This window comes from Olea europaea, chromosome 11 (genome assembly GCF_002742605.1).
Source record: "Olea europaea var. sylvestris chromosome 11, O_europaea_v1, whole genome shotgun sequence".
Taxonomy (NCBI): domain Eukaryota; kingdom Viridiplantae; phylum Streptophyta; class Magnoliopsida; order Lamiales; family Oleaceae; genus Olea; species Olea europaea.
In genome coordinates, this window is record NC_036247.1 from 14,786,226 (window position 1) to 14,804,630 (window position 18,405).

Below are 18,405 nucleotides of genomic sequence, written 5' to 3' on the forward strand. Positions count from 1 at the left end.
ATTCCGGATTCTTTCTCTAACTCGAATCTTGAGAAGTGAGAACCACAAAAATCCTTAGTTAGATACACTGCATAATTGGGAAAACACCCATATAAACGGAAAAAAAAAGGGATTTATTACGATTATATTTTATAATTGGAACAAACAAGGGCTGAATTGATTTTTAATTCGTTGGCAATATTTTCTTGATTTTGTAGATTGTAATTTTGTTCACTTTTTCAAAAATTGACTGATATAGTTTAATGATATTTATTTAAATGATTTTACAAATTGAAATTCTTTTAAATGAAAAATTATGAATTTTCTGTAATAAACACTTGATAGTAAGAAAATCATTAAAATTCAACAAATCCATTAAAATCTATAAGATAGAATCTTGTTAAAATCTTGTGGGAAATCTATAAATCTTAAAAAAAAAACCCATTAGACCACGAGCTATGTGTTTGGCATGTAGTGCATTATTTTCTATCGAACATGTTAATGTGTGAATGCGTTGCTATCTTAAAGAAGGGCGGTACAGCGTAAGGCAATGTTAACAATCTAAGCAAAACCTGGAAAATTATACCTAGCACATAGTAGAAGTTACGGAAAGGACGGAGACAGGAAAATGAAGAAAAGAGAGCACATGGGTCATCATCTATGTATTTCGCCATGGCCAGCGTGAGAGGTACCAAAAGAGGCAAACTTAATCAATTGAATAGAGTGGAACTTACGTGCTTTAAGTTGTGCGTCATTTTCTATGGCTTAACCTCAATTTAATAAATTTATCAAACTTAAATTTCTAAGTGCACGTTCCAATGAACCAACAAGTACTATCCGTAGCACAAGTGATTGGATTGTTACCCTTTGAAGAAGTTAAAAGAGAAGCCCAAACTCTCTTGATGAAGAAAGGGTATAGGCAATTGAACCGTTTCTCGCTCCCTCTTTCATCGTAACAAAAATTAACAAATACCTCAACTTAGGTCCCTTTTGGTATGAATTTTGAAAAGTCGAAATGAATTGGATCCGTTCGTCTAATTTTATGAAATTGCCTGAGGTAGTTAGAACTTTTAGAATAGTTGATTCAATGTGACTTCCTCTAAAAACACTTTTGAAATAGAACTCTTTTAAAAATTAATTTTCAAACAAAATTGAGATAATTTTTTCAAAAACTCTTCTACAGAAAACAAAAGTCATGCCAAACAAGTCCTTGTTACTATAAGAGTAAGCCCGATGGCCCGGCTCAGAGCTGGAGCATCGACCTGGGTGTTCAGGGGCATGCCCCATTGCTGGCTATCCTGTGGGAGCCTTGATGGATAGCAGGTCCAATTTCATTATATTCAACCTGTAAAAATATAATTGTTTTAAAACTTACTCTTATAACTTGACCTTTCAAGCTTAGCCAGACATGCTCTCAATCTCCTGCTTTCAGTTTAGGAGAAAAAATTCATTATAATCAAATTTATAACCAAGAAACAGAAAGGAGTGAACTGGCTAATGCAAAACCTCTGTTTTCTAAGAGAGAATAAAGAACAGTATAGCGCTTCACACGCACTGCACCAAATATTAGAAAACTAACATTGCCCTTCCACTTCAAAAGAAGTTTATTGAATGTAGAAGAATTTGGTAGCGATGGACTGGCTTTCTGACATTGAATACCCTGCCTAAGTAGACATCACCATAAATAATGATAACGGAAATAAAAAACAAGTGAAGAGATTAAGGAATTTCTCGTCTGATCTTGTATTGTTATTTCTTTTGTCACTGTTGTTGATAAATAGGAAGGTCGTATATTGGTGGCTTTAAAAAATGTTGATCCTTGGTCGATTGGGAGATACTGCTACTTGAAGCATCTTCGCTTATGCCACCTGCCATCTTCAAGAAGTAACCATGCCTGCAAGAAAAGAGAACGTCAAAGTATAGGTACTGTTACATATCCATTCAATACATCGGCAGAAGATGTGTACCATCTAGTATCGGCAGTCAATTCAGGGTGAAAAGCAGTTGCTAGCAAGTTTCCCTGCTTTACAGCGACAATTACTTTATTCTCAGAACCTGCATTCTCCTGATTTGGGGAAAGGTAAATGATGTTAATTGAAACGTCAAATTGTTGAAATCCCGGAACTAATATAGGAAGGAGCTGGATTGATTGAAAAAAATTGATGGAAATCCTTCTTACCATAATTAGTGTTGTATATTATATATTGATTGATTTCTTACTAGCTTTAGCGGATTAGAATTTATTCTTTTTTTACATCTTTCCTTGTACTATATATATGGACCCTTTCATTGTACAAATTATTGAGAAATAAAAGAAATCAATATCTCTTCATGGGATAAGAGCCAAGATATTTTCTAACCTAGTCAAAATATGGCTAAAGTAGCAGGAAATAACAGAGGTTCAACAACCTCCAAATCATACAACAGTGAATTGGAAGCAACATCTACCACGAATCCAAGAGAAATTGAAAACTCATCCTTTCAATTCACGGCAGAAAAATTGAATGGGAAGAATTTTCATGAGTGGGCCCAATCTATCTAACTTATTGTTGATGGAAAAGGCAAACTAGGGTACTTGACCGGTGAAACTAAGATGCCCACCTCAACCAACTCCACTCTCCTTCAAAAATGGAAGTCAGAGAACTCCATGCTGACTACTTGGCTGGTGAATTCTAGGCAACCCGCCATCAGAAACACATACCTGTTTCTTCCAACTGCGAAAGAGGTTTTGGAGGCCGTACAAGAGATGTACTCAAATTCTACCAACATTTTCTAAATCAAATCAAAATTGTGGCAAACAAAGCAAGGTGAACGAGAAGTGACTGATTACTACCTTGAGATAACTGGGTTGTGGCAAGAACTGTTAAGTTCTGAAGAAGAATGGACATGTGCTGAAGACAGTATTTGGTATAAAAAGAGATTGGAAAATGAACATGTGCATGATTTCTTGGTGGGGCTCCACCACGACCTCGAACATGACGATGTCTAGGGGCAAATTCTTGACCTCCTAATCGAGACCAACATGCTAGGATGCAAGCTAAGTGATACACTAATGGATACAAGAAAGAAATCTAAAGATGTCACAGATCCAGCGGAAACCAACACATGTCACACACTAGAGCTAACATTGCATTCGCGGTAAGCTACATAAGCCAACACATGCATTCACCTAAGAAAAGACATTTGGAAGCAGTCTACGAGATCCCAACATATCTCCAGGACTTCTCAAGAAAATGACTATTTTTCAATAAGAGTGAAAGAAAGGAGGTTGAAGTCTTCACAGATTCAAAATGGGCAGGTTTAATAGAAGACAAGAGACCAACTCTTGGGTATTGTACCTATGTGTGGGGAAACCTCGCAACTTGGAAAAGCATGAAACAAAGTGTAATGGCCAGAAGCAGTGTTGAAGTTGAGTTTAGAGCTATTGCACAAGGAATATGTAAAGGACCGTGGTTGAGAAAACTTCTGGAAGAATTGCATGTCATAATAAAGTTCTCAATCAAACTCTATTGTGATCAATATTTTCCTCAATCCTGTTCAGCATGATCGCACCAAGCATATAAAAGTAGGCAGACACTTCATAAAAGAAGAATTGAGGAAGGAACTATTTGAATGACCAATGTTCCTAAACATGAACAAACTATAGATATATTTACCAAATGACTACCTTGACAATGATTCGATGATTTCATATACAAGTTGGATATGATCAATATTTACGATCCAACTTGAGTGGGAGTGTTAAAATCCTGGAACTAATACAAGAAGCTGGATTGATTGGAGAAAATATATGGAAATCTTCCTTACCATAATTAATGTTGTATATTATATATTGATTGATTTCTTACTAGCTTTAGAGGATTAGAATTTATTCCTTTTTTACAGCTTTCCTTGTAATATATATATATAGACCCTTTCATTGTACAAATTATTGAGAAATAATAGAAAACAATTTCTCTTGACAAATGAATCAGGATGCTTGCGATAGAAAAGATTAACATAATCAAAATAAATAGATTTTACGGACCAAACCTTGATCCTTGTTACACTAATGGTAAGAAATAGAATAGAATTGAAACAAGCCAAGCAAACCCACAGATGCATCGTGGTCCACCTTCAATGCAAGAACTACATCCACTTGCCATTGCAAGTTTTCACTATAATAGAGAAAGAGTACAGGTATTTTTTCCTTGTGCCTCTCACACACTAAAATTATTACCCTAAAATACTTTCCTTATGTCATATGGTAGGAATATTAGGATCGTTTCCAGTATGATTATGCTCCCTATAAGCTAAGAATAATAATTTGGCAATGTTTTACGTACTTGAAGGACACATGCAGGTGCTTTAGATGCAAGTTAATTTGGTAGAACTTATAGATGAAGCCTAAACCTGAAAAAGGATTATTCCATACCAAAATAATTCAAAAGAAATTAGTTGTCCTCGGACATATAATCAAAATGATAATGTTGAACTGACGGCTAAAGTAGCTGATAAATTGCAGCAGTCTCTTTTAGCTATTAAAAGAATTTTTACTGCTGTGAGTTCTCATACTAAAATATGCATTTCATGATCTCATGTAGAACTCGAGATTCAAATGCACAAATTTGTAGACCAAAACCAACTAATGAACCAATTTATGAAACACAATCCGACTAATGCACCATGTGGCCATCACGGTGTCTTTTGCAAATCTATGGTATTGGAGAAGGCACATACAAAGGGAAGCCTGTTGAGAGTTTCTATCTGATATGTGAAAATCCCCACTTCCCAGTAATTGGAGAAACAAACGTAGAACAAATTATTTACTAGATGATGAAAAATAGCTCCGTTCACCTCAAAAAGGATGTCTAAAACAACTTAAAGCTCATTTAGCGCCGACTACTAAGAAAGGTTTGTTAAGAGTGAACGCAGGGCATAGCAAAAGCTAAAGAAGTTTAATCTAACAAGTGGTATTCTCTTAGAGACAACTGTAGAAGAATCAAATTCACGACTCTAAGTTGCCATACAAGTGCATCCGTTACTGGCTAATTGGTCAGAAGGACATAAACAAGGACAATGCAGACAAAATAGTGTAATTTGGAAACAAATGGCAGTAATGATAAACAGAAAATTTACACCATGAAATTATTGCCTAATTTGCTCACAGTGTTGTTCAACCCTTCATCAGTAATCAAATTAAAACATAGGGCACCTCTTATATCCCAGTGCATATAGTTATCTCACTTTCAATTTGTCAACAGAACCATCGACTATTTTCATTCTTTAATCAATTGCATAAGTTTAAGCTGATGTTTTCAGAATCCAATCTTGGTACCCTACATCTGCGCATTGGTTGACCTGGGAGGTACTTGACTAAGAAGAAAACCTTGGGCTCGCGTAGTGCAAAGGAGTGGGCATGAAAGAAAATACCTTCAGGAAGTTTCATGGAGAAATATAAATGATTCTTAAAAGAGTAAACATGAGTCATTCTCTGCCATTTGGTGCATGTCCATCAGAATGTTGTAGAACAGAGAGAGAGAAGACAAGTGCAGTATCATATTGTTTCTACTTTCAAATTCAAAAAGAATGAACCCACATAGCAGTGTCTCCACCCTCCGGCCACACATATGACCGTGGCTATTAACAAGAAACTGAAAATCGCATCATAGTTTGCCAGAAAAGAGTTTACTGAGATAAAGATAGTCCTGAAGTAGGTGGCGCATAAAAATTATGCTTACAGTTTCTTTCAAAAGATACATCAGCGTGTCATGCTGTTCAACTCACCTACTTTTATGAAGACATCTATAAAACTCTTTCACTCATAAATCTTCATAACCAGAAGATATAAATAGTAACAACACAAATGTATGTTATTTACCCCCATGATTTTATATTAGAAAAATGCTATATGCTTGTTTTTCCTCATGTACTTGAAGAAGTCAAATATCAACATTGCATGGGTAATCTTCCTAGAGCTTGACACTAAGACGATCTTTACAAAGCTACATTCGCAAAACACGCAGCATCTAAAGAAACGAGAATGCTCAAGCACAGTCATTAATGAAGCTTCAATACATTATTAAAATGAATGACATAAATTTTAAAAATAGAGTTTCCTGCACATATAATACTTAGTAGGAGTAATTCAAAAATGACATAGGTAAAAGCAGACCTCTTCGCTTTCATTAGGACTCAAATTAACAGCTTTTTGGGATGGAGTGGGAAGATCTGCCAAAACTTCTACTTCTGGACCTACTTCAAGGATTCCTGGAGCGCGAATAAAAACCCCACGAAAACTTGGAGGACCTCCTTCTTCAGCCGCAATTTTGGGAATCAAAAGCTCCGCCTCAAAGCTTTGAAGCTGAAAAAGTTAGTTGGTCATGAAAATAGGTGGCAATGAGTGGATATAAACATGAATCTTATATGTAAGCCACACTGCAGAACAAAAAATTTAAATGAGATCATCAAGTATATGCTGAACATGTTTTCCAAAAGGTATTGCCTGAAAAAATCATAATTTGTATGCAAATCAATCTAAGAGACACAATATAAATGTGGTTAAAATATAGTAAAGCTGAATTCATCTTCAATTAAGAAAATGCATCAGTCCAGAAAAATGCTATCAAAATCCCTAATATTGCTTCCATGTGAATCATGGTTTAATGCTCTTGTTTATAAGAGGATGCCGGTGAAGTGTTCTGACGTCAAATGTACAGCATCCGACAGTGATACAACATTAGGCACGACATAATATGTAAAATTTTGTATTCTGTTACGTTTTCGTAGGACAACTATTAGTTAGACATTGGCTTCACTTCTTTCTTGGATACTAGTTTACTAAAATTAAGGTAGAGAGGATGCTAGTAATACCTGACTGCCAAAGAAGTTTCGATGAACCATACAGTCAAGGCCCCCAATTAGTTCCTGCCCTCCGATTTTTTGCCCTGAAAGGAATTCCCATCAAGTTCAAAACCAAACAATATGATCTCTTTCATTTACTCCCTGCCATTAGACAATTATATTCGAAAAGGGTCTCCTGAATCGTGAGCACTAATCAGAAATGGGAAAGGTAAGGGGTCTTAACAATTATAAAAGAACTGTGCAAAGCCCTGGGCCTTTTGCTCTTATAACATAAAAGGTGGCTGNGGTTCGACGACGTAAATACCATACCCGCACCATTACGAATCGGTTCATTAAAATCAAAACCATATCCGCCCCATTGCACCATCAGTTAGGTTTTTTTCGCCCTATTCGGTTCGGTTAACCGCGGTTTTCGATTTTGACTGTTCAAATTGCCATCTTTAGTTTGTCGTCCTCCTAAAATCAATAACATTTCGTCGGAATACATCCCGTCTTTCAATTATCTCATATTGGGCCCTCCTCATTGGACTTGGAACTTGGTCGGCCCATTAGCTCATGAGGCCCATTTCCATTTTCTGTGTGTGTGTGTGTGTGTGTGTGTGTGAGTTTCATTCATTTCTAGAGGGGCTAGGTGGAAGAGGCGAAGTCGAGATTCTGTTGGCATAATTTTTTCGGTCAACATCTGACTTTTTTCTTATGAGTTGATAATTGTGTTAAGATAAGATAAGATAAGATAATTACTAGTATCTAAATTAAAAAACTTACTAATTTTGTTGATAATTTGTCCTTAGGCAACGTGGCCAAAAAATTTTGTACTAGATTAGCACAAGGGTGGCAACAACATTATTTGCACCAAAAAATAAAAATAAAAAAACGATTAAGTAACTTGCTGTTATTTTAATTCGTACTAATTGAAATATTGCATAAATAATCAAATATTTGCAAAGCATGTAATTAAATAGAAATTCAAGTTTTTTTCTCTTAGGTTTGAAGTAAAAATTGCATTATCTGTCCTAAATGAATTGTTCAATTTGCAAGTTGATCGCCAATCAATAAAAATGTAACAAATTATTCATCGACCTCATAATTGACTGATGATCTATTTGCTCCTTTCGTAAGTTAGAGATCAACTTGCAACTCCTCACATGCTACGATAAATTATGTCCACTATTATTGAGAAGGTTGAAAATATCAATGTTAACATTTGAAGGTTTTCACTCATTGCAAATGTTAGGACCATCGCAGAAATATTCTCTAAATTTGCAATCAGTTATACTATAAGTACATTTGATGTTAACAATCGCACACATAGGTGGAGGGGCCCATGTTGAATAAAAAAATATATTGGGCTCCCCCCTGTAAGTACGTTGTCAACCCCGATTATACAACTAGAATAATTTATTTGCAATAGCCATTAATGCTAGTTGTCAATATTTTGAAAAGCACGCCTAGAGCATGCTTAGATGCGTGCTTTTTTGTTTGACAAGTGAAAGTCTTAATTTTGAGTTCAGTCCAACAAAGTGTCAAATCACTAAAGTTTAAAAAGAAAACAAGTCGATCAAAATACTAATTGAGTCCCATGAACATAATTTTCTCTGCTCACAACTAGGGATGACGATGGAGCGGGTTCTAGGCGGAGCAACCTCCCACACCCTCGCTCGTTACCCGTTTAAGGCGTGCATGGGTCGAGGGATGAGCCAACACTCTTGCCCCAATCTAGTACTTGTTTATTTTTTTTAATTCATTTTATTACCCCTCATTCAGTAAAATTAGACAATAATATAGTTATTAAATTTTTAATTAATTTGTTTATTTTTAAAAGTTAAATTATTGAAATATATTTAGTAAACTAAGGTTTTTATTGTTTATCATATTCCTTACATAAAAAGTAAAATAAATATAAAGTTAAGACGAGAAGGGGCTCTTGTTACATTTACCCACCCCAAGGCGAAATCCCCACCCCGTCCCAACGAGTAATCCCCGTACTATTTGGGGCGAGGCCTCGCGTTGGATTTGATGAATTTTTTTGCCATCCCTACAAAACATTAATGATTAGAAGTATTTTATGATTTTGAGAATTATGTTTCCGTTAAAAACTTGAAAAGTAAGTATGAAAGCTCTTAAAAAGCTTCAAGGTATATGTTATTTTAAGTATTTATTGATCTAGGTAAAAATAATATTAAAATAGAAAAATGTCTTATTACATCTAGGCTTCGATTAAACACGCTTGGGTTCGTAAGACCTAAAGTTTGACCTTTATATTTATCATGATTTGCATCTTTTAGAATCTTATTAATTGGTAACGATCCAAATCTAGTCTATCATATAATGGAATTTTTATATCGACTGCTAAACAATATCACACCCTGGTTCGGCCCCATTATTTCAAAAATATAATTTTCTTTTTCTTATTCTCAATTATATATTCTTTAATAAAATGATATTACAAGTAAACCTAGAGTTTTTCTTCGTTTTTTAACTATACATTCTCCATCAAGATAATATTTCAAAATGCATTTCGTGCAAAAATGGGGCTCAAACAGGAATAAACCTCATAAATTTGCACGGGCGATACATGAAATTACTATGTAAAGACATTTTTAGGATGAACTGTTAAATAAGATGAATAGTCCAAATAAAATTTACAACTAAACAATGACGACTTCCTATTGTTCTGTATTCAAATTAGCGATTATTGACAATTTGGATATAAATAAAAATAAATGGACCATTGTTGAAAATATGGGAAAGATGAGGAAACGGTCAAAGGATATTCAAATTGAATATAGTCTTTGATAGGTGAGAATTATATTCAAATTTTCATTAGATTTTATTAAAATTTGATAGAATATAGAGTTGAAAAGTTGTAAGTTGTATAAAATATAATATTAAATTTAATTATTAGCTTTAACTTAAAATAAAATCTTGATATTATTTTTTTAAGTTAAAGAAAAAAAGTTTTAATAAGAAAAGATAAATCATTGATTAGAAAATAAAAAGCATTAAAAACAAAGATAAATACATTTTGACTAGGTAAATTCGCAAATAAATATATGCAAATTAATTTCTTCTCCTCTCACAAATCTCGGGCCCATTTCTCTCCCTATCAGTTCTGTCTCTCCTCTCTTTCGTTAACACACGCATATCCACAGCTCCGGTGACAAACCGGCGACCAGTGGTTGGCAGCAGGTAATATACGATCAAACTTCGATTTTTGTTACATCGGATGCATATTTCCGGCGACTGCGTCTTATGGCGGGCTAGGATGACGTCGACTGTTTGGTAACATCCTATTAAATTTTAAAGCCCAGTTTGGATCCTAATATATGGATTTCTTTCTGAAACATTTATCTGCTTACGGTTACATTTGTTGCGCGTAGTATCACATCACTGCGTTTCTTGCGAAAAATGAGAAATAAGTTGGAAAAAAAAATAATAGGATCTTGCTTTAGATGACGAAGATTTGAAATTTTGTGGGAAGTTTTTATTTGTTTTGCCTTTTGGGGTGATATGGGTATAATTAATTTACAGAGTTTATATAAAGATGTTAGTTTGATCGTAGAGGATGAAGATATTTTATATGGGAAAATAGTATCTGGATTGATATATTAATGGCTAGAATTGATAGATGGAAAAAAGTATTCTTCAAAGATCGAAAATTGTCTTCTGGATACTGGGAAAGGTTATTCTGATAACTGGGTCGTGAAGTTGGGGGGAAAAAAAAAACAATTCAGCGAAATTTTATTCTTAGGTTTTTCCTTCTGGGGTTTGATTGATTTCTTCATTTGTTTCGAGTAGGGTATAATAACTGGTAAAATGGATTGCAACGACCAAAAGAAGAAAAGGTTGGCAAGTTCTTCTCATAATGCAAATAAAACATCTTTCAATTTTTTGGTTGTGGAGGAAATGGAAATGGGTTCAAGGAGGGAAGTTGATGATCATTGTAGCATTTTTGGATCAAGTGAATCTTTTCTCCCTGGTTTGCACGACGATGTTGCCTTAATGTGTCTTGCTTGGGCTAGTAGATCAGATTATGCTTCATTGTCATGCTTAAACGCAAGGTTTAATTCACTAATTAAAAGTGGTTATTTGTATGAGTTGAGAAGGCAGCTTGGGATTATGGAGCATTGGGTGTATATGGTTTGTGACCCTAGGGGATGGGAGGCATTTGACCCCTTTAGGCAGAAGTGGATGAGATTACCGAAGATCCCATGTGATGAGTGTTTTAATTATGCTGATAAGGAATCTTTAGCAGTGGGAAATGAGCTTCTGGTGTTTGGGCGTGAGTTGTTTGATCTTGCCATTTGGAAGTATAGTTCAACTGGTCGTGATTGGGTGAAGTGTGAAGGGATGAATCATCCTCGTTGCTTATTTGCATCTGGTACTCTTGGTTCAATTGCTATTGTAGCTGGGGGGAGTGACAAGAATGGGAACGTCTTGAAATCTGTAGAGCTTTATGATTCTTTAACGGGTAAATGGGAAATGTTACCAAGCATGCATACTCCCCGTAGATTGTGCTCTGGGTTTTTCATGGACAGAAAATTCTATGTAATAGGTGGGATGACTAGTCATACTGATTCCTTAACTTGTGGGGAGGAGCTTGATCTTAAAACAAGAAAGTGGAGGAAAATTGAGGGCATGTATCCTAACATCAATAGAGTTGCACAGGCACCTCCACTTGTTGCGGTTGTTGACAACCAACTTTATGCAGTTGAATATTTAACAAATATGGTAAAGAAGTATGATAAAAAGAAGAACTCATGGGATGCACTAGGACGACTTCCTGTCAGGGCCGATTCCTCTAATGGTTGGGGACTTGCTTTCAAGGCCTGCGGTGAAGCACTCCTTGTAGTGGGTGGTCAAAGGGCTCCCGAAGGCGAAGCCATCGTGTTGAATTCTTGGCATCCAAAATCAGGGGTCAAGAACGGCACATTGGACTGGAAGATCCTTGGAGTGAAGGAGCATGCCGGTGTCTTTGTTTACAATTGTGCTGTCGTGGGTTGCTGAGTACATTTCCAAGGAGAACTAACGGTTTACTGCCTTATGATCCTGCTCTCAAGGTCATCTTACTAGATTTGATTGGTCGAATTTATTATTGTTTGAATTACCTCTTTCAAGGGTTGACATAAAGTGCTACTTTAGCTTTTTTAAGTGTTTTTAAAGATTTTCTGCCTCTTTTTTTCAGAACTTCTAAGAATTTTTATGTTATTGTTGAAATTCCTTTGTTTTGAAATTGTCTTGATGTTATCTTCTTGACTCAAAATTCACTGCATGATTCAAAAATAATTTGAAGCCTTGTAGTAGATATTACTGTTTTGATGCTTTATCTAAGGGGAGAAGAAGAATTTTCTTTCCTAGCATAATTGAGATACTGTATGCCTTTCCACCCCGTCTCACATGCACACTCGCACTTAAATGCAAGGGATAGTTTTAAAGCAAAATTATCACCCGGCAAGGTGCAAAAGTGTTTCATCTTGAATGTTCATACAATCTTGGGTTGTGATTTGGTAATCCTTCTGACCCCCAACTCGACCCTCTTTCCCTGACCCTTGTGTGCGTGACACCCCACATTGTCTCTCTTTTCCCAACTCTTATTTGCACCCAGTTCATCTCTCTTTTCCCAACTTTTGTGTGCACCCTGTGTGATCTCACTTCTCCCTTCTCTTTTGTAGACCGTCGTTGTCTCTCTCATCCTAACTCATCTACTCTCTTTGTTGTCTCTTTGACAGTTCGATTCATAGCATGACAAAAGTAGATGCAGGTGTGAAGTTGCCATTCATGTATGAACATGTCACCGCTTTTCTCGTGATCACTCGTTTCCCTCTTGTGAAGTTGCTTTTAAGTGCTTGTACGTTTCTCTTGTGAAGTTTTTAAGTACTTATAAGTCTCAAGAAATGTGTTGATAATAAATGGGTAGGAAGTCTCACGAAATGTGTGGATAATAAATGGTAGGAAGTCTTACTAAGTTTGTTAATTTGTTAGAGAGAGAGAGAGAAGCTAAACAATGTCAAACCTACTGAGACATTTATTGCCGCCATAGGATACATGAATTGCAGGTTTCATGTTCATCTGAACCAGTCGCGTTGTATGCGGAAAGCATATGCTAAAGCCTAAAGTTGGCCATTTTTTGCTTCTCAATTTAATCATTTCCCTTTATGTCAAACAGTTATTGATGCGGGACCTTGTAGCTAAATGTGCATGAGCAATTGCTTGGTTAAGCTTTAAAAGGTTTGGAATTTTATTTAAAAGTTTTGAAAAATGACGTACAATCTTTTGATAAACTGATGGAGGATTAGGATTGTGCTTCCTTTCAACCAGCATAGCCGTAACGCCCCAATTTTATTTTATTATTTTTTTCAATTTTTTGAAAAACATGAAGTGTTACCAAATTTCTTATTTTTGAAGAAATAAAATCTCTTCTATAACTTTAAAGAAAATTTGATCAATCGACCCTATAAATTTAAAATAGTAACCAACTAACATTTAAATTTAATTAAAATCATTCAACATCAATTTAAATGAAATACGCGAACATGAATGTCAAATCTAAAAAATAAAAGTGCAAAAACTAAACATAAAATGTTAAATAAAAGTCTAGTCATAAATGTGCTTAAAATCAATTTATTTTTTTTACTTGACAATCCATAAGTATCCACTCATCCAATCTTTCACATGTTCAGCACGACCCGTTCTAATCTGAAATTTTTTTAAGAGTGAGTATTTTAAGCAAAACACTCAGTAAGATACATGCAAATTTCTATTCAACATAACTTTAGTACAAATGAAACATTCATACCCGACATTCATGAATTTAGAACCACTGATCGCGATAACAGATGATTCAATGAATTTCTTTAGAATTCCCACATCCCGTAGGATTTAACATAATTGGACCTGACGGTCTATCCCGAAGGATTTAACATAAAAATCATTTATTGGAATCTAAGGCATTGAATGAAATCATAATATAGATATTATGGAGAATTAAAATTTTAACCACTGCACTCGTGTATCTTACCTTAAAAATCTAAATTTGCTAAGAACTTGAAAATGGATTCTCGTGTTTGCCTTGACTTGAAGAATAGCAAAGTATATAGAGTTTATAACTTTGTATGTATGAAATAATTGTGTATGTAAGTTAAATAAATGTGCTTGGTGGGTGGGTAAAAGAAAACAATACTACTACACGTACAGCAAGAGACACAGTAAGTTTCACAGTGCTGAGGTGGAAAATGAAAACAAAAAAATACAACTTATACTTGAAAGAAGCCAAAACGGGTTATTCTTGTATTTTTAGAGACCTGACTCTAAACCTAACACCCGAACTCTCCCATTGCAGCTGTTGCGAAGTCGCCCTCACCAAATCTCCACGCGACTGTGGACCTTGCCTCCGGCCGGGAAAACACCGGCATTACTCCTCGAGATCTCTGTCCGATTCTTGTTAAGAACACTACCCTCCAATTGCGGGGATTTTCGAGGCGACCACTGAAGTATGCCCAGCTACCGCCCATTGTTACACCGCATCCGTTGGCAATAGACGACCAGTGGAATACCTCCTTTGTGTTAGGTAAGTAAAAAGAAGACAAAACATGTAATTTAAAAAGAAGACAAAAAATGTAATTTTCCTTTTTGTGAATGTGTTATATGGTTCTAAAATTGATTCGGTTTAGCCTTTTCTGTGTGTGAGATTTTGTGTTGTCTTTGTGTTATACTATGAGTCCATATATGTGAGAACGAAGATGGGTGAAGAGTTGCACTTGCGATATGTTTCTAGGCAATCGAAGTGTCTGGCAGTAAGATAACCAGTTTTTTTCCAAATTAAACTCGTAAATTCCAGTGATTGTTTTGACATTTCGAAAATTCTGGGTTGTGAGAATATTGAAAGTGGCTATTCCAATGATTTTTGTACTAGCTTATTGTTTAAGTGTTGTTTGAACTTATGATTTTTTACACACATATAACGGAGGCTTGATTTTTTCATACAATGTCATTGTGAGAAAGTAAAATATAATCTCACTGGATGATAGGCATAGTGGATTGAAGACTCATTGGTTAAGTTTTGTTTGAGCTTAAAAATATATGTCAGTTGAACTTTAATGGTAGAATTCTTCTGTAATTTGAATTAGACATTGAATTAGTTGCAACATTCATTAGTTCCTTGATGTGGTTGAACCAGGATACTGGGATGGCGGGCAAGAATAGGGGAATTTGTCATTGTTGTAGAATGTCGGGACATACGATGTTGGAATGCCCCAAAAAGAGAAGATGCCCAACTACGGTGTAGGATTCGTCAAATGGATGGAGGTGAAAAAGAACAATGAGCATAAAGGGCTATCGTTTCATTGTTATACCCGCGATTGCAAATTCTTCAAATGGTGTAAAAATAAACCCAATGAAAAATGTATAGTGCATGACGATGGGGACTCAAGTGGCATTACAAACGAAACTGAGCATGCGGATGATTTGTCGCATATGTTGAAATCCGCTCGCTAATCTAACGGATGAGAAGGATTTGGAGATTTCCCTGAACATAAAGATGTGCAAGGGGACACGAGTTTCGGAAGATGAGAAGGACTTGGAATGTGAAACTTGAGTCGTTGTATTAGTGTGTAGTACGGCATGTGTTTATGTAGCGTAATGTAGTGGCAATGCAATTCCAGTTTGTAGTAGTTTAGAGCATGTGGCAATGTTGTCTTCTTTCAACTTTCGAACTTCAAATTATGAATGTGCCAATGTAGTCTTATTCCAGTCGGTAAGTGTGGAATTATGAAATGAACTTCATTGTTATAGTTACCTCGTGTTTTTGTTGGTGAACACAAAAAAATGGCAATTTTAAATGATTTGGCACAAAAAATGCCTATAATTAATAAGCTCTTGTAATTAAAATGCTGTCACTACAGAAAAGGATATACGCATGATTTGCGTGCCAATCCAGAGGCATTAAACATCTTATAAAATTAGTAAACGTAATTGCATTCAAAACATTGTAAACTTAATGACATGTTTCCTATAGTTGCAAGGATGTAAAGTTATGAAATATACATGAACAATAAGTAGATCATCATAAGCATTCAAAACACTATGACTCGTCTAGATGTTGAAATAAAATGATAGCTCCAAACCAAAAAAAAAGAATATCATTACGTGCTTGCATTACATAATACGACCACCTATTGATGTTCACTAGTAGACGTGAATAACGGTCCTACTGATGATTGGATTGCACTCCTACTGACGATTGGGTTGCACTATACATCCAACCTGCTACTGCACTTTGAGAAGGTGGCATCAGTGGTTGGAATGGGATTGTAGTACCTACTGTAAAAACATATTCTGTCAATGATATGGGAAAAGAAACATGTGCAATTTATACATATGAAACCATATAATTACCTGGGTAATGGAACCTCAACATTTGCTGACGATGGAGCAATGGAATTTGAAGCTGCCAACTATTGTGTAACTGCATGACGATTTTGCCGACGATCACCCTACATGCAATAAAAAAGTGATTAGAAATCACGGCCATTGAACGTAAAAAAAAATAAAATCACTTACCATAATAAATTGTGAATGTGAGAATGGGGTGTGTGTGGGATATTCTACATGCAAACTGGGCAGAGAAATGTTATTACTCCGAGAAATCTGCGTGGTAGTCATTATTTGCTTAGATTGTAACCAAATACATTCTACTATTTGACAACATAGCTCCTCATTATTTGCGGCTATGCCTGCAAACGTAGCAAATTCCTCTCACAGTTTCTCATATCTCAACTGATCAGGAGTGCTAACCAAATCAGCATAGTTCATTGACACTCTTGTGTGAGCTCTACAAATATCTTGCCTCCATCTTCTCAATATGTAAGGGTCCGACAGTGATGTGACGTCGTTAATCATCAACACTGATATGGCATGTCTACACAGAATTCCTCGAAACTCAAAGAAATGACTACCGCAAACAATATCGCACATCTCTGCACGAAACCACACGGTGAATTTTTTTCTTCCTCGCCTTCTCTTCATAAACGACGTCCTCCTCGACCTCGTACGTCCTCCTCGAACACCCGTTAGACCCAGATATGACATCACAGTATACCTTCTCAATTATTTCATCCAGAAATTCTCAAATTTTGAATATGGTATACACTGCCTGAACTTGCTTTTCCATTACATATAGCATTGCACCCAGCACCATCTGCAAAAACGACTTAAAATCTGCATGGAACTCCTTCTTAATCTTATTTCGCTGTGCTCGTTCGTATTGTTCCACAAATTATTTCAATGATGTCGTAGAATGCACATATACGTCAAAGAACGCATTTACACTCTCACTGTGCTGAGTAGTTGGCATCCCCACCCTGAAAGATGTTTTTAAATAATATGGCACCCATCGACCTCTATTCTCATACAAACCGGACAACCATTCATTGTCGTATAAGTTATATGTATCAATCATCAATTCCCAACCTCTCTCAAACTCTTCAACGAACTGTGAGTCATACACTAATCTATGCATGAAAAAATGGAGCTCTTATCCACGTGGTATCCAAATTTTCAGGCAACTTCTTCAATATATGCCACAGACACTATCTATGCCTCGTATTTGAAAACACAATCTGAATTGCATTATATGTAGCCCTATCTTGATCGGTAATAATTCTGTTATGAACTTGACCATGCATGCACAACAACCATGTTCTGAACAGCCAAACAAATGTATCTGTATCCTCATTTGATAGCAACCCACATCCAAGCAGTATCGACTGTCCGTGATGATGTACTTCGACAAAAAGGGCAAAATGCATGTTATATTTATTAGTCAAGTAAGTGGTATCGAACGTCACTACATCACCAAATTCCTTTTATGCTTGCCTAGATCTATTATCGGCCCAGAAAAGATTTTTAAGCCGTGACTCGTTGTCCAAATCCATAGAGAAATAAAACCCAGAGGAACATGCTCGCATCTCCAAAAAGTAGGATTTATTGCTGCGGCATCTCCTTCGCCTAGTCTTAATCGCCTTACCTTTTTCACATAATTTCGACAATCATTTTCAATGCAAGTCATATTCTCATTTCCACCAATTTCAACCACTGTAGAGTTTTAACTCTTATGCAAAGGAATTTTAGCCATATCATTCACTTCTAGCCTTTGTTTTCAATTCTCGGTTACATCGATACAACCTAGACTTCGACGGACTTGTTTTATGATTATATTCTGGGTCAACCGTGTAGATTCTCCATATTTCCACGAACATCTGAGGAAGCAGTTATCCTTGCTTTGCAACCCGTCTAAATTGTTGGTTGCGGCTTCAAAGAAACACCTTTTTGGTAGCGTCATTGTACCTCACGACTACATGTCGGTGTAATGTATGTAACTACACCATTGTTCTTTCTGGAATTTCTTCTCTAAACTAGAAAACCTACTTCGTACACATATTTTTTGTAAAATTCAAACATCTCTTTCTTGTCGTTGAATTTCATACCCACCTCTGGCACAATTATAGCATCCTCTCCTACATTATCATCTTCCAATGTGATTACATTGTCCATCAAGTTCTCATCGTCGAATTCTGCCAATACTTC

General features: G+C 35.9%; 2 protein-coding genes across 3 annotated transcripts; one reads left to right on the forward strand and one right to left on the reverse strand.

The window, feature by feature from the left end:
• Positions 1–1,388: 1,388 nt before the first annotated feature.
• Positions 1,389–7,064, reverse strand: LOC111403542 (probable pyridoxal 5'-phosphate synthase subunit PDX2). The gene is made up of 4 exons (XM_023032088.1): positions 6,832–7,064; positions 6,134–6,322; positions 1,947–2,044; positions 1,389–1,873 (listed from the first exon to the last, which is right to left on the reverse strand). Exons 1-4 carry the CDS (start codon positions 6,859–6,861, stop codon positions 1,741–1,743), a joined length of 450 nt encoding a protein of 149 aa, XP_022887856.1. The 5' UTR covers positions 6,862–7,064; the 3' UTR covers positions 1,389–1,740.
• A 2,825-nt stretch (positions 7,065–9,889) lies between these two features.
• LOC111403543 (F-box/kelch-repeat protein At5g60570-like) lies at positions 9,890–15,611 on the forward strand. Of its 2 annotated transcripts, XM_023032090.1 has the most exons (4): positions 9,890–10,104; positions 10,621–11,882; positions 14,162–14,389; positions 14,999–15,611. In XM_023032090.1, the coding sequence occupies exon 2, from the start codon at positions 10,639–10,641 to the stop codon at positions 11,827–11,829; it is 1,191 nt and encodes a 396-aa protein (XP_022887858.1). In that variant the 5' UTR covers positions 9,890–10,104; positions 10,621–10,638; the 3' UTR covers positions 11,830–11,882; positions 14,162–14,389; positions 14,999–15,611. The 2 variants fall into 2 exon arrangements, with proteins under 2 accessions (XP_022887858.1, XP_022887857.1); XM_023032089.1 differs by lacking the exons at positions 14,162–14,389; positions 14,999–15,611 and adding an exon at positions 12,552–12,682 and having other exon boundaries at positions 9,890–11,882.
• Positions 15,612–18,405: the final 2,794 nt, after the last annotated feature.